Source organism: Chiloscyllium plagiosum, unplaced genomic scaffold, assembly GCF_037043375.1.
Source record: "Chiloscyllium plagiosum isolate Xiang-an unplaced genomic scaffold, Cpla_swu_hap1 HiC_scaffold_21, whole genome shotgun sequence".
In the NCBI taxonomy this organism is placed as follows: Eukaryota; Metazoa; Chordata; class Chondrichthyes; order Orectolobiformes; family Hemiscylliidae; genus Chiloscyllium; species Chiloscyllium plagiosum.
The window spans coordinates 2651989-2667549 of record NW_028270159.1 but is presented as its reverse complement, the minus strand read 5'-3'; the positions used below and the strand labels follow the sequence as shown (position 1 = coordinate 2667549).

The following is a 15561-nucleotide window of genomic DNA, read 5'->3' as shown; positions in this document are numbered from 1 at the left end:
CTGAGTTGTGGCCCCAATATTACAGGGAGGTTATAATTGTTACAGAGAGAATAATGAGGAGATTTACAGGAATGTTGCTAAGGCTAGAAAATTTCATCAATGTGGAGACATTGTATGGGTTGGTTTTCCTCGAGCAGACGAGGCTGATGGGCACCATATTTGACCCAGTATGAGCTGAGGCTGACTGACATTTCCTCCTTTCCTGTTCATTGATCAGTCTGCACAAACTTACAGAATTACTGATAAATTTCCATGTCATCTCACCCGCAAAAAAATGACTTTGCTGTTTTTGTTCACAGGATGGAGGACAGCCAGTGGGAGCAGGTACGTGTAAATCCCTGTGTGCAGAGATTACTCCAAACAGCAAGTGTGCAACCTGCTGCTATCACAATGCAGCAACAGCCAATATGACCACTGCTGGAATCGAGACTAAGGCAGCATTATGCACACAGCAAGATCCCATGTACAGTGATGTCCTAACAAGCCGAAAATCTGTTGTCATGTTGTTGGGTAATAATTATCAGTCGTCACCAGCAGAAACTCCCTGCCCATTGTCAGCTGTTAGCCAAAGAATAATATACATCCACCTGGCACTTGGGTTAACTTCTCGTCAAAAGGATGGAACCTGCAATATTTTGCTCCCAAGCACCTAACCCTCTGACAGTGCGGCGCTCCCTCAACACTGACCCTCCAACAGTGTGGCACTCCTTCAGCACTGACCCTCCGACAGTGTGATGCTGCCTCAGCACTGACCCTGCCTCAGCACTGACCCTCCGACAGTGCGGCGCTCCCTCAGCGCTGACCCTCCGACAGTGCCCACTCCCTCAGCACTGACCCTCTGACAGTGACATTAGACAATAAACAATAGGTGCAGGAGTAGGCCATTCAGCCCTTCGAGCCTGCACCACCATTCAATATGATCATGGCTGATCATCCTTAATCAGTATCCTGTTCCTGCCTTATCTCCATAACCCTTGATTCCACAATCCTTGAGAGCTCTATCCAACTCTTTCTTAAATGAATCCAGAGACTGGGCCTCCACTGCCCTCTGGGGCAGAGCATTCCACACAGCCACCACTCTCTGGGTGAAGAAGTTTCTCCTCATCTCTGTCCTAAATGGTCTACCCCGTATTTTTAAGCTGTGTCCTCTGGTTCGGCACTCACCCATCAGCGGAAACAGCCTCCAGAGTGTCCAATCCTTTAATAATCTTATATGTCTCAATCAGATCCCCTCTCAGTCTTCTAAACTCAAGGGTATACAAGCCCAGTCGCACCAGTCTTTCAGTGTAAGGCAATCCTGCCATTCCAGGAATTGACCTTGTGAACCTACGCTGCACTCCCTCAATAGCCAGAATGTCTTTCCTCAAATTTGGAGACCAGAACTGCACACAGTACTCCAGGTGTGGTCTCACCAGGGCCCTGTACAGCTGCAGAAGAACCTCTTTGCTTCTATACTCAATCCCTCTTGTTATGAAGGCCAGCATGCTATTAGCCTTCTTCACTACCTGCTGTACCTGCATGCTTACCTTCATTGACTGGTGTACAAGAACACCCAGATCTCTCTGTACTGCCCCTTTACCTAAATTGATTCCATTTAGGTAGTAATCTGCCTTCCTGTTCTTGCCACCAAAGTGGATAACCATACATTTATCCGCATTAAACTGTATCTGCCATGCATCTGACCACTCACCTAACCTGTCCAGGTCACCCTGTAATCTCCTAACATCCTCCTCACATTTCACCCTGCCACCCAGCTTAGTATCATCAGCAAATTTGCTAATGTTATTACTAATACCATCTTCTATATCATTAACATATATTGTAAAAAGCTGCGGTCCCAGCACTGATCCTTGCGGTACCCCACTGGTCACTGCCTGCCATTCTGAAATGGAGCCGTTTATCACTACTCTTTGTTTCCTATCAGCCAACCAACTTTCAATCCAAGTTAGTACTTTGCCCCCAATACCATGCGCCCTAATTTTGCTCACTAACCTCCTATGTGGGACTTTATCAAAAGCTTTCTGAAAGTCCAGGTACACTACATCTACTAGTGCGGCGCTCCCTCAGCGCTAATACACTGAGATAATGCCCTTAGTTCCCATCCTACCCCAGCTTTGGGTCAGCAGAGTATTGCTGACATTGCCGGTATGTGTGTATTTAATGTGGTGAACTGCAACGTCCTGTCTTCTTCTACATTGAATTCAGAAGGCAATGGACATGCAACTTTTTTGCATTTTATTTCCAGGTCCCAGAATGCTCACAATTCGTACGTACCTTGGAACACCCCCACCCCCTGCAGGGAAACCGATTCTCAGCTTTCAGACTGGAGAGGTGATTGAACTGCTGAAGGGAGATCCAGACTCACCATGGTGGGAGGTCAGTCTCACCAGGCAGCTTACAGCCAAAATGGTGGAGTTATTGCAGGATGTTGGTGTGGGTTTGGTCCATTGAGTTTGCACTGGCTCTCTGAATAAGCATCATTGCATGGGCCAGATCAGAATTCCGGTAAAAACAAGGACTGCAGATGCTGGAAACCAGAGTCTAGGTCAGAGTGGTGCTGGAAAAGCACAACAGTTCAGGCAGCATCCGAGGAGCAGGAAAATCGATGTTCGGGCAAAAGCCTCCTGATGAAGGGCTTTTGCCCGAAACGTCGATTTTCCTGCTCCTTGGATGCTGCCTGAACTGCTGTGCTTTTCCAGCACCACTCTCACCCAGATCAGAACTCAGTGAGGAACTCAATGGGAGGAACACCTGTAACTGGGTCAATCCACAATTCTGGTCTCAATCACTCACTATGTCAATGACCGTTCCCCCACGGGGAGATGTGCTTTCAGATGGTTTGGCCCCAATCTCTAGGATTTCATCCCTAAAGTTGTCCATTCTTTCCTTTTCTGAACTCTCTCAACGCTGATGTCTTCTCCTTTGTTTTTATGCTTCCATGAAAGTCTTTGAGTTTTATTTCTGTATAAAGGTGCTCGAGAGAGGCTTGTTCTCTGCAGGCTGTGTACAGGGAACCTCTGTTCTCTCGTCCAACTCTCTCTCACTGATTCATAGAAACGTGGAGAATAATTTTCTGATTCCTGCTCTTCTCTAAGGCAGTCGTTTCTTCTTCCACTCAGTTCTGAGGAAAGCTCACTTGACCTGAAACATTAACTAATTTCTCTCCACAGACCTGCTGAGCTTTTCCAGCAATTTCTATTTGTGCCTCCTCCACTGTCCTGTGTGATGTGTGATGTGTAACCCTGTGATGCCAATCAATTGATTCTGATGTGTGTTCCTGGTTTCTTTCTGTCATCCTCCCCCACAGTCTACTTCCCTTTCCTCTCTGATACTCTCTGAAATGTTTTTTTGTTCTTTTCAGATTTATTTTGATGTTCAGACATTTTGTTGCTTATATTTTCTTTTCCACAAAATGCAATCTGAACATTTTAAAATAATTGCAAAACTTTTCAATTTCTTTCTCTTTTTGGCTTTACTTCAGTTTTACCCATTTCTAACGTGTCCATTTAGTTTTACATCCAGCTTGTCAATATCCCTCTCACTGAATTGTCCTGTTCAGAAGTTTGTGTTTTGCAGGGAGCACAGTTCCAGTTGGAAGGAGTGGGGGGAGGATTTGCACTGAATAGAACATAGAACATAGAACAATACAGCACAGAACAGGCCCTTCGGCCCACGATGTTGTGCCGAACATTTGTCCTAGCTTAAGCACCCATCCATGTACCTATCCAATTGCCGCTTAAAGGTCACCAATGATTCTGACTCTGCCACTCCCACAGGCAGCGCATTCCATGCCCCCACCACTCTCTGGGTAAAGAACCTACCCCTGATATCTCCCCTATACATTCCACCCTTCACCTTAAATTTATGTCCCCTTGTAACACTCTGTTGTACCCGGGGGAAAAGTCTCTGACTGTCTACTCTATCTATTCCCCTGGTCATCTTATAAACCTCTATCAAGTCACCCCTCATCCTTCGCCGTTCCAATGAGAAAAGGCCTAGCACTCTCAACCTATCCTCGTACGACCTATTCTCCATTCTAGGCAACATCCTGGTAAATCTTCTCTGAACCCTCTCCAAAGCTTCCACATCTTTCCTAAAGTGAGGCGACCAGAACTGCACACAGTACTCCAAATGTGGCCTAACCAAGGTCCTGTACAGCTGCAACATCACTTCACGACTCTTGAATTCAATCCCTCTGCTAATGAACGATAATACTCCATAGGCCTTCTTACAAGCTCTATTCATCTGAATGGCAACTTTCAAAAATCTATGTACATAGACCCCAAGATCCCTCTGTTCCTCCACCTTACTAAGAACCCTACCGTTAACCCTGTATTCCGCATTCTTATTTGTCCTTCCAAAGTGGACAACCTCACACTTGACAGGGTTGAACTCCATCTGCCAATCCTCAGCCCAGCTCTGCATCATATCTAAGTCCCTTTGCAGCCGACAACAGCCCTCCTCACTATCCACAACTCCACCAATCTTCGTATTGTCTGCAAATTTACTGACCCACCCTTCAACTCCCTCTACCAAGTCATTAATAAACATTACAAACAGCAGAGGACCCAGAACTGATCCCTGCGGAACTCCACTTGTAACTGGGCTCCAGGCTGAATATTTACCATCTCCCACCACTCTCTGACTTTGACCGGTTAGCCAGTTCTCTATCCAACTGGCCAAATTTCCCACTATCCCATGCCTCCTGACTGTCCGCATAAGCCTACCATGGGGAACCAGGGAGACAGGCCGCCTACTTGCGGAGCGTTTCAGAGAACACCTCTGGGACACCCGGACCAACCAACCCAACCACCCTGTAGCTCAACATTTCAATTCCCCCTCCCACTCCACCAAGGATATGCAGGTCTTTGGACTCCTCCATCGTCAGACCACAGCGAAACGACGGTTGGAGGAAGAACGCCTCATCTTCCGGCTAGGAACCCTCCAACCACAAGGGATGAACTCGGATTTCACCAGTTTCCTCATTTCCCCTCCCCCCAGCCTGTCTCAATCAAATTCAGCACCGCCTCCCTAACCTGCAATCTTCTTCCCGACCTCTCCGCCCCCACCCCAGTCTGACCTATCACCCTCACCTTAACCTCCCTCCACCTATCACATTTCCGACGCCCCTCCCCCAAGTCCCTCCTCCCTATCTTTTATCTTAGCCTGCTGGACAAACTTTCCTCATTCCTGAAGAAGGGCTAATGCCCGAAACGTCGATTCTCCTGTTCCCTAGATGCTGCCTGACCTGCTGCGCTTCTCCAGCAACACATTTCCATCTCTGATCTCCAGCATCTGCAGACCTCATTTTCTCTTCGAACCTTATCAAATGCCTTACTAAAATCCATGTACACTACATCCACTGCTCTACCCTCATCCACATGCTTGGTCACCTCAAAGAATTCAATAAGACTTGTAAGGCAAGACCTACCCTTCACAAATCCGTGCTGGCTGTCCCTAATCAAGCAGTGTCTTTCCAGATACTCATAAATCCTATCCCTCAGTACCCTTTCCATTACTTTGCCTACCACCGAAGTAAGACTAACTGGCCTGTAATTCCCAGGGTTATCCCTATTCCCTTTTTGGACAGGGGCACAACATTCGCCACTCTCCAGTCCCCTGGTACTCCCCCCCCCCCCCCCCCCACTTGACAGTGAAGACGAAAAGATCATTGCCAACGGTTCTGCAATTTCCTCTCTTGCTTCCCACATAATCCTAGGATATATCCCGTCAGGCCCGGGGGACTTGTCTATCCTCAAGTTTTTCAAAATGCCCAACACATCTTCCTTCCTAACAAGTATCTCTTCTAGCTTACCAGTCCGTTTCACACTCTCCTCTTCAACAATACGGTCCCTCTCGTTTGTAAATACTGAAGAAAAATACTCATTCAAGACCTCTCCTATCTCTTCCGACTCAATACACAGTCTCCCACTACTGTCCTTGATCGGACCTACCCTCGTTCTCGTCATTCTCATGTTTCTCACATACGCATAAAATGCCTTTGGGTTATCCTTGATCCTACCCGCCAAAGATTTTTCATGCCCTCTCTTAGCTCTCCTAATCCCTTTCTTCAGCTCCCTTCTCGCTATCCTGTATCCCTCCAACGCTCTGTCTAAACCTTGTTTCCTCAACCTTATGTAAGCCTCCTTCTTCCTCTTTACTAGACATTCAACCTCCCTCGTCAACCAAGGTTCCCTCACACGACCATCTCTTTCCTGCCTGACCGGTACATACATATCAAGGACACGTCGTATCTGTTCCTTGAAAAAGTTCCATATTTCCACGACATCCTTCCCTGACAGCCAATGCTCCCAACTTATGCTCCTCAGATACTGTATTTACCCTTCCCCCAATTGTAAAATCTACCCTGTTGCACGCACCTATCTCTCTCCATAACCAATTGTGGTCACCATCACCAAAATGCTCACCCACTAACAAGCCCATCACTTGTCCCGGTTCGTTACCAAGAACCAAATCCAAAATGGCCTCCCCTCTGGTCGGACAATCTACATACTGAGTTAGAAAAGCTTCCTGGACACACTGCACAAACACTGCCCCGTCCAATCTACTTGATCTAAAGAGCTTCCAATCAATATTTGGGAAGTTGAAATCGCCCATGACTACTACCCTGTGGCTTCTGCACCTTTCCAAAATCTGTTTCCCAATCTGTTTCTCCACATCTCTGCTGCTATTGGGGGGCCTATAGTAAACACCCAACAAGGTGACTGCACCTTTCCTATTTCTGACTTCAGCCCATACTACCTCCAAAGGCAGATCCCCCTTGAACTTCCTTTCTGCAGCCGTTATACCATTTCTAATTAGCAATGCCATCCCCCTCCTTTTTTACCACACCCCCTAATCTTACTGAAACATCTGTAACCAGGAACCTCCAACAACCATTCCTGTTCCTCTTCTATCCACGTTTCCGTGATGGCCACAACATCGTAGTCCCAGGTACCGATCCACGCCTTAAGTTCACCCACCTTATTTCTGATACTCCTTGCGTTGAAGTATACGCACTTGAACCCATCTCTGTGTCCGCAAGTATTCCCTGTCAGTGCTACCTTCTCCACAGCCTCCCTACATTCTTGGACATCCTGAAAAACAGCTAGCCTACTTGCTGGACTACAAGTCCGGATCCCATCCCATTGCCAAATTAGTTTAAACCCCCCCGAAGAGTGCTAGCAAACCTACCTCCCAGGATATTGGTGCCCTTCTGGTTCAGGTGCAACCCGTCCTGCTTGTACAGGTCCCACCTTCCCCAGAATGTAGTCCAATTGTCCAAATACCTGAAGCCCTCCCTCCTACACCATCCTTGCAGCCACGTGTTCAACTGCACTCTCTCCCTATTCCTTGCCTCACTGTCACGTGGCACCGGCAACAACCCACAGATGACGACTCTGTCTGTCCTAGCTTTTAGCTTCCAGCCTAACTCCCTGAGCTCCTGAATGACCTCCCCACCCTCTGCCTACCTATGTTGTTGGTGCCAACGTGCACCACGACTTCTGGCTGCACACCCTCCCCCTTAAGGATTCTGAAGACACGGTCCGAGACGTCTCGGACCCTGGCACCCGTGAGGCAACAAACCATCCGAGAGTCTCGCCCATGTCCACAGAACCGCCTGTCCATCCCTCTAACTATAGAGTCTCCTATAACTAGGAGACTTTGTGGGCGGCACGGTGCACAGTGGTTAGCACTGCTGCCTCACAGCGCCAGAGACCCGGGTTCAATTCCCGCCTCAGGCGACCGACTGTGTGGAGTTTGCACGTTCTCCCCGTGTCTGCGTGGGTTTCCTCCGGGTGCTCCGGTTTCCTCCCACAGTCCAAAGATGTGCAGGTCAGGTGAATTGGCCATGCTAAATTGCCCATAGTGTTAGGTGCAGGGGTAAATGTAGGGGAATGGGTCTGGGTGGGTGCGCTTCGGCGGGTCGGTGTGGACTTGTTGGGCCGAAGGGCCTGTTTCCACACTGTAAGTAATCTAATCTAATCTAAACTAGCGCTCTCCTCCTCTCCCCCTTTCCCTCCTGGGCCTCAGAGCTGGACCCCATGCCAGAGACCCGGTCACTGCAGCTTACCCCTGCTAGGCCGTCCCCCCCAACAGTATCCAAAGCGGTATACCTATTGTTTAGGGGAACGACCACAGGGGATCCCTGCACTGCCTGCTTCCTCCCCTTCCCACCTCTAACTGTTACCCAGCTACCTCTGTTCTCTGGCGTAACTATGTCCCTGTAGCTTCTATCTATCACCCTCTCAGCCTCTTGAATAATCCTCAGTTCATCCAACTCCAGCTCCAGTTCCCTAACTTGTTCTGTGAGGATCAGGATCTGACTGCACTTCCTGCAGATGAAGTCGGCAGGAGTATCGGTGGTCACCCCTACCTCAAACATCCTGCAGGAGGAACATTCCACTGCCTGCGCTGCCATAACTCTACACTTCGTCTCCAAAACAAGAACACTGAGTAGCTTACCTTTTTTTTAGGTTAGAGGAGAGGGAGGGTGGGAGACACTACACGTGTTGTGTCTCGGGTTCCTTCTCCACTCAAATAACAATCACTTACCTTCCCGACCGGCTCTGCGCTCCGACTTCACTTCCGCCCAGCTCCCGCTGCTCTCTGCTGCAAAAAAAAAATTCCCTGAGTTTGAGGAGCTTGGGTCCTGGTGTGTCAAAGTGGTGATGGATGGGGATATCTTTGGGTAGCACTGAGTGATACCAGCTACCACTGAAAATGTTTATCCTTACTCCAGGGGAAGGTCAGTCAAACCAAGCGCTCTGGTTGGTTCCCAGGCTCCTATGTGAAGCCCTGTCCGGTGGACTCGCGGGTAAGTGAGTGCAGGATGAGGAGGGTGTGTGGGAGATGGGGTGGGGGAGTCGGGGAGTGGGGGGCAGTGGGGGTGTCAGGGTGTGGGGGGATGCGTGGGGGTGTCAGGGTGTGGGGGGATGCGTGGGGGTGTGGGGGGCGTGGGGGTGTCAGGGTTTGGGGGGGTGCGTGGGGGTGTCGGGGTGTGAGGGGGGGTGCGTGGGGGTGTGTGGGGGGGTGCGTGAGGGTGTCGGGGTGTGGGAGGGGCATGGGGGTGTCGTGCTGTGGGGGGGGAGTGGGTGTGGGGGTGGTGGTGGGGATGTCAATGCCAGTGAGGGGGGTGGTGGGGGTGTCGGTGCAGGTGTGGGGGGGTAGTCTGTCGATGTCGGTGTCGGTGTGGGAGGGAGTTGGTGTCATTGTGCAGAGGGCCTATCAGCAGCAAATTGAGTTGTTAGAAATCTGGAAGGTTTGTAAAATAGAAAATGGAACAGTGTGTTGATTACGTGGAAAAATTGTGGGATTGCATAGGCAGTACACATTACGAGCACAGGCAACTGTCATCTATCCATGTGAGGCAAATCTGACTAATGCTACACGGTTCGTCTAAAACCGACCACAGCTTGGGTATGGCTCCCACACACACTGACTCTCACTGGGGTACAGCTCCAACACACACTGACTCTCACTGGGGTACAGCTCCCACACACACTGACTCTCACTGGGGTACAGTCTCACACACACTGACTCTCACTGGGGTACAGCTCCCACACACACTGACTCTCACTGGGGTACACTCCCACACACACTGACTCTCACTGGGGTACAGACCCACACACACTGACTCTCCTGGGGTACAGCTCCCACACACACTGACTCTCACTGGGGTACACTCCCACACACACTGACTCTCACTGGGGTACACTCCCACACACACTGACTCTCACTGGGGTACGGTCCCTCACACACTGACTCTCACTGGGGTACGGCTCCCACACACACTGACTCTCACTGGGGTACGGCTCCCACACACACTGACTCTCACTGGGGTACGGCTCCCACACACACTGACTCTCACTGGGGTACGGCTCCCACACACACTGACTCTCACTGGGGTACGGCTCCCACACACACTGACTCTCCCTGGGGTACGGCTCCCACACACACTGACTCTCACTGGGGTACGGCTCCCACACACACTGACTCTCACTGGGGTACGGCTCCCACACACACTGACTCTCACTGGGGTACGGCTCCCACACACACTGACTCTCACTGGGGTACGGCTCCCACACACACTGACTCTCACTGGGGTACGGCTCCCACACACACTGACTCTCCCTGGGGTATGGCTCCCACACACACTGACTCTCACTGGGGTACAGCTCCCACACACACTGACTCTCACTGGGGTACAGTCCCTCACACACTGACTCTCACTGGGGTACAGTCCCACACCCACTGACTCTCACTGGGGTACAGTCCCACAAACACTGACTCTCACTGGGGTACAGTCCCACACACACTGACTCTCACTCTTTCAGTCACCAATTCTCTGGTTGTGGCTGAAGTGACTTTGGGAGTTTTGTAAAAGGTGGTTAAGGCCAAGCTGCTGGAATTAGCTGACCAGCTGGAGCTGGAGTTGGAGCTGCCTCCTTCCATGAGGAAAGGGGGTATAATTACAGCAATAGCTCAGCATTTAAATTTGCTGGAAACATCATCAGAAGCTTTCAAGATGGCTAAAATTCAATTGAAAATGAAGCAGCTTGAGTTAGAGGCAAAAAATGAAAGGGCAACAGAAATGAAACAGTTTGAATTACAATTAAAAGCAGAAGAGAGAGAAAAAGAAGAAATCGCTTTAACAAAGCAAAAAGAACGAGAAAAAAAGAGGAAAGGAAGAAGGAGGAGCTTGAACTTCAGAAATTGGCACTTAGACAGGAAAATCAGCTTAAAAGGATGGAGATGAGGGCTGAAGGTAAACTGAGTGAGGAAGAGAGTGAGGATGAGCAAAACCATGGTAGCCAAATACCTGGTGAGAAACTGTTTAAATATATTCAAGCATATCTTAAATTTGATGAGAAGGAGGTGACAGCATTTTCAATCTCATTTGAAAAGGTAGCTTTACGCAGAGAGTTGTGAATGCATAGAATGCATTGCCAGCTGTGCTGGTGAAAGCAGAGTCATTGGGGACATTTAAGCGACTGTAGGACATGCACATGGATAGCAGTGAGTTGAGGGGTGCGTAGGTTAAGTTACTATATTTTACATTAGGATTAAGTCTCGGCACAACATCATGGGCCAACGGGCCTGTTCTGTGCTGTACTTTTCTATGTTCTATGTTCTAAACAAATGCAGTGGCTAGTGACCACGTGGGTTTTGTTGATTTGAACGTAACTTGTAAGTGGAACTAGTGAGGTATTTGCATCACTATCTAGGGCATATGGAGAGGTGACAAAAGCCATTTTAAATTCATATGAGCTTGTGCCAGAAGCCTACAGACAATGTTTCAGGAATCCAAGGAAGGACCCTGGTCAAACCTACATTGAGTTTGAAAGGATCAAACAAAGTAATTTTGGGTGTGTTAAAAATGGAGCAAACCTATGACACTCTTCGAGAGAAGATTATTTTGGAGGAGTTCAAAAATTTGCTTCCTGAAGTAATGAGAACTCATGTGGAAGAACAGAGAGTTAAAACAGCAAGATTAGCAGCTGAAATGACTGATGGTTATGAGTTGGTCCATAAATCAAAGTTTGGCTTCCAATATCAATTTCAGTCTGTGAGGGATAGAATTTGGGGAAAAGAGAAATCCTTGCGTGGAAGGATTACCCACAGAGATACAATCAGATCATGGGTAGATCTCAGTGAAGACCATAAGGATAAGTTACCACAGGGTAAAAAGGAAACCCTTGAAGGGGACAGAGAAGTTAAAATTCTTGGTGTTTTCACTGCAATAAAGTAGGCCACATGAAATCAGTGTTGGTGGGTTAGGAAAAGCATTGGGAACCAGATGTTGGAAAACAGGATAAGCCAATGAATTTTGTTGGAATGGTAACAGAAAGTACAGTGGAGGCTAGAAAGCTGCACCAGAATGTACAACCTGGTCAGAAGGTGGTTAAGGAGGAAGTGCCAGATCTTCTTAAAGCATATACCTGAGAAGGTAAAGTTTACTCACATTGGCCAAGAGCAGCAGGTAAAGAGGGTATAATATTAAAAGATACAGGATCCTCTCAATCTATGATGTTGAAAGATGAGGAGATATATACCTCTGAAGGATTATTGCCAGAAAAGGTACTAGTAATGGGAATTCACAGTTAGACAAGAAGCACTCAACTATGTAAAGTGAGGTTAGAGTCTCCAGTGAAGAGTGTAGAATTAATGGTAGGAGTACTGGACAAACTCTCAACTCCAAGAATACAATTTGTCCTTGCTCATGACATAGCTGATTCACATGTAGGAGTCCTGCCTCGTGTGGTCCAAGCCAGATGGCAGCACAGTGTATTTGGAACAGCATCTTTAAGTTGGGGTAGTCTGTTGGGTGTTTGGGTAGGTTGAGTTATTCTATCTTGTGTTCTATTTTGTTTTGTGTTTTATTCGGTAATGGAACACAGAACATAGAACATTACAGTGTAATACAGGCCCTTCAGCCCTTGATGTTGCACTGCCCTGTGGAACCAATCTGAAGCCCATCTAAACGACACTATTCCATTCTCGTCCATATGCCTATCCAATGACAAAAAAATTCCTCAAAGTTGATGAGTCTACAATTGTTTCAGGCAGTGCATTGCATGCACTCATGACTGTCTGAGTGAAAAAAACCACCTCTGACATCTGTCATATTTATCACCCCTCAATTTATAGCGATGTCCCCTCATGCTAACCATATCCATCCAAGGAAAAAGGCTGTAACTTCCACCCTATCTCATCCTCTGATTATCTTATATGTCTCAATTAAGTCACCTCTCAATCTTTATCTCTTTGACGAAAACAGTCTCAAGACCCTCAGCCTTTCCTCGTAAGACCTTCCCTCCATACCAGGCAGCATCCTAATAAATATCCTCTGAACACTTCCTAAAGCTTATACATCCTTCCTATAATGCGGTGACCAGAACTGTGCAAAATACTCCAAGTATGGTTGCACCACAAAATTGTAAATAAATTGTTTTGCTTAAAACTAAGTGGTTTGACCAGCTGTATCTCTCCTGAAATATCCACACAACACCTGCTTAAAACCAAAGTTAGGATTTGGGCTACTTCCTTGAAATGTTTTGAGGGGGGTCTCGCCAGGTCTGTAACACCTTGTCAAGATCAGTCAGTGTGGTCAAGGATTCTGTTGTTCTCAGTCATACATTGGAGAATCACTTACTCACAAAAAATACATAAAGATAAGCCAGTCAGTTTAAACTTGGTGGCAGAAAACTGTTAGAAACCAATAACGTGAGACAAAATTAAGTCAGTTGAATTTAAATAGTTCAATTCAGGAATGGCAGCATATTTTCTTTCAGGGCTAATCATGTTTGAATTTTGTGAAGAGATAACAAAGTGCGTTAGTGAGAACGATGCGATTGTTGTGGTCTATATGGACTTTCAAAAGGCATTTGGTAAGTTGCCCCAGCCCAGACTTGAGAACAGGTTATGCCCTGGAGTCAGAGAGTCAGTCCCACATAAACCAGCGAGCAGTGATGACTAGCTGTTTCCTGGACTGGAGAGGGGTCTACAGTGGAGTTCCATTGGGGTTGCAAGGAGGAATCCTGCTTATTTTGATGCAGTTTGCTGACCATTTAAGGGGCACCATTTAAAAATTTGTGAATAGGATAGTGATAAACTTCTGGAAGACGTACAGGTTTATGAAATGTATGTGCAAGTGCAAGCTGGTATTTAATTGAAGAACCAGGAGGGATAGTGTAAAAGGCCCAGTTGTAAGGGGTGTAGTAAAAGTAAAACCACCATGACCGGATCAGATGCACCAAGATTTTATTGTAAAGTGTGTAAGGATAAGCTCAGCAAGTTCTGACCCGTCAGGCAAACCTCACTGGTGGAGACGTGTTGAGGGGGGGGGGCACATTTTAGTTGGAAGAATGAGAAGGGGTAGTGCTGATGAAAGGTGTGGTACAGAGCAGAAGGATCGAGGTGTATTTCTGCACAAATCATTGAAGGTGACAGGATTGAGATTGTAGTTAGTAAAGCATATACCCCACACATAGCTTTTCAAATAGGGCCAGTGAGTCCAGGTTTAAGGAGATAAACTGTTGAACTTTTATAAGACATGAGCTCACTTCAGATGGAGGAGCGGATACAGCTCTGGGTACTGCCCTTTTCAGAAGGATTGGTTTCATAAAATAGACTGCAGAAGACGTCCGCAAATATAATTCCAGGGTCGAGGGACGTCAGCTCTCTGGAATGTTTTGGAGGAATTGGAATTGTTGTCCTTGGAGAATAGAACGTTGAGAGGAGAATTGATAGAAGCCAAAGTCATGAAGGGACTGGACAGAATTCCCAGTGGTGGCAGGATCAAGCATGATGGGGAACAGATTTAAGGTGATTAGCAAAAGAGACAATTACAACATGAAGGAAAGGCTTTTTGAGTGGTGAGTGGCTAGTTTCTGGAATGCTTCACAATGACTGTGTGATTTCTGCCCTAGTTCCATCAGCCTCTGTTCTCCTGAGCTTGTACCTGTTTGGATGAACTGCTTTGATCTCAGGTTTTCTGGTTGAAATCGCTCACTAACAAAATAATGTTTTTCTTTCCCCTTTTAGCATTTTATTAAACCACCTTCAAAAGGACCTGACTATAGCACCTACCCTTGGTAAGTCTTGGACAGAGGAAGCATCTCACCATTGACCCCCTACAGGGTTTCACATGAGGGTGAGGCTCCCTCTACACTGTCTCCATCAGACACTATACAGCACGGGGTTAGATACAGGGTAAAGCTTCCTCTACACTGTTCCCCATCACACATTCCCAGACAGGGGGTTAGATACAGGGTAAAGCTCCCTCTACACTATAGACACTATACAGCACGGGGTTAGATACAGGGTAAAGCTCTCTCTACACTATAGACACTATACAGCACGGGGTTAGATACAGGGTAAAGCTCCCACTACACTGTTCCCCATCACACATTCCCAGACAGGGGGTTAGATACAGGGTAAAGCTCCCTCTACACTATAGACACTATACAGCACGGGGTTAGATACAGGGTAAAGCTCTCTCTACACTGTTCCCCATCACACATTCCCAGATAGGGGCTTAGATGCAGGGTAAAGCTCCCTCTACACTATAGACTCTATACAGCACGGGGTTAGATACAGGGTAAAGCTCCCTCTACACTATAGACACTATATAGCACGGGGTTAGATACAGGGTAAAGCTCCCTCTACACTGGTTTCCCCCCCCCGCCCCATTGACCGTGGTTTGTGTCACCAATCAATAACATTGTTATTGAATTGGAATTTCTCTGTCTGCCATGATGGGATTCAACCTGTGTCTGGGGCTCCGCATTCCAGTGCATCACCCTTCCCCGTGCAGACTTAGGGACACAATTAATTCCTTCCACCATGTCCCCATCAAACACTCCTTGCACAGAGACAGCATGGGGTTAGATACAGAGTAACTATCTGTGTACACTGTCCCCATCAAACTCCCAGCACACAGACAGCGCGGGGTTAGATACAGAGTAAAGGTATCTCTACTCTACAAGTGTGAGGTGATGCATTCTGGGGCAAACTATACTGTGAACGGAAGAGTTGATGAGTAGAGAGATCTGGGAG

General features: G+C 47.5%; 1 protein-coding gene across 6 annotated transcripts in view; it reads left to right on the top strand.

The window, feature by feature from the left end:
* The window catches only part of vav2 (vav guanine nucleotide exchange factor 2), a 216647-nt gene that overhangs the window by 155657 nt on the left and 45429 nt on the right, over positions 1-15561 (top strand). For all 6 annotated transcript variants that reach the window (XM_087998128.1, XM_087998124.1, XM_087998129.1 and 3 more), the window contains 4 exons: positions 300-324; positions 2246-2376; positions 8744-8818; positions 14548-14597. In XM_087998128.1, coding sequence (XP_087854254.1) covers positions 300-324; positions 2246-2376; positions 8744-8818; positions 14548-14597 — 281 coding nt within the window. The remainder of the gene's footprint in view (positions 1-299; positions 325-2245; positions 2377-8743; positions 8819-14547; positions 14598-15561) is intronic.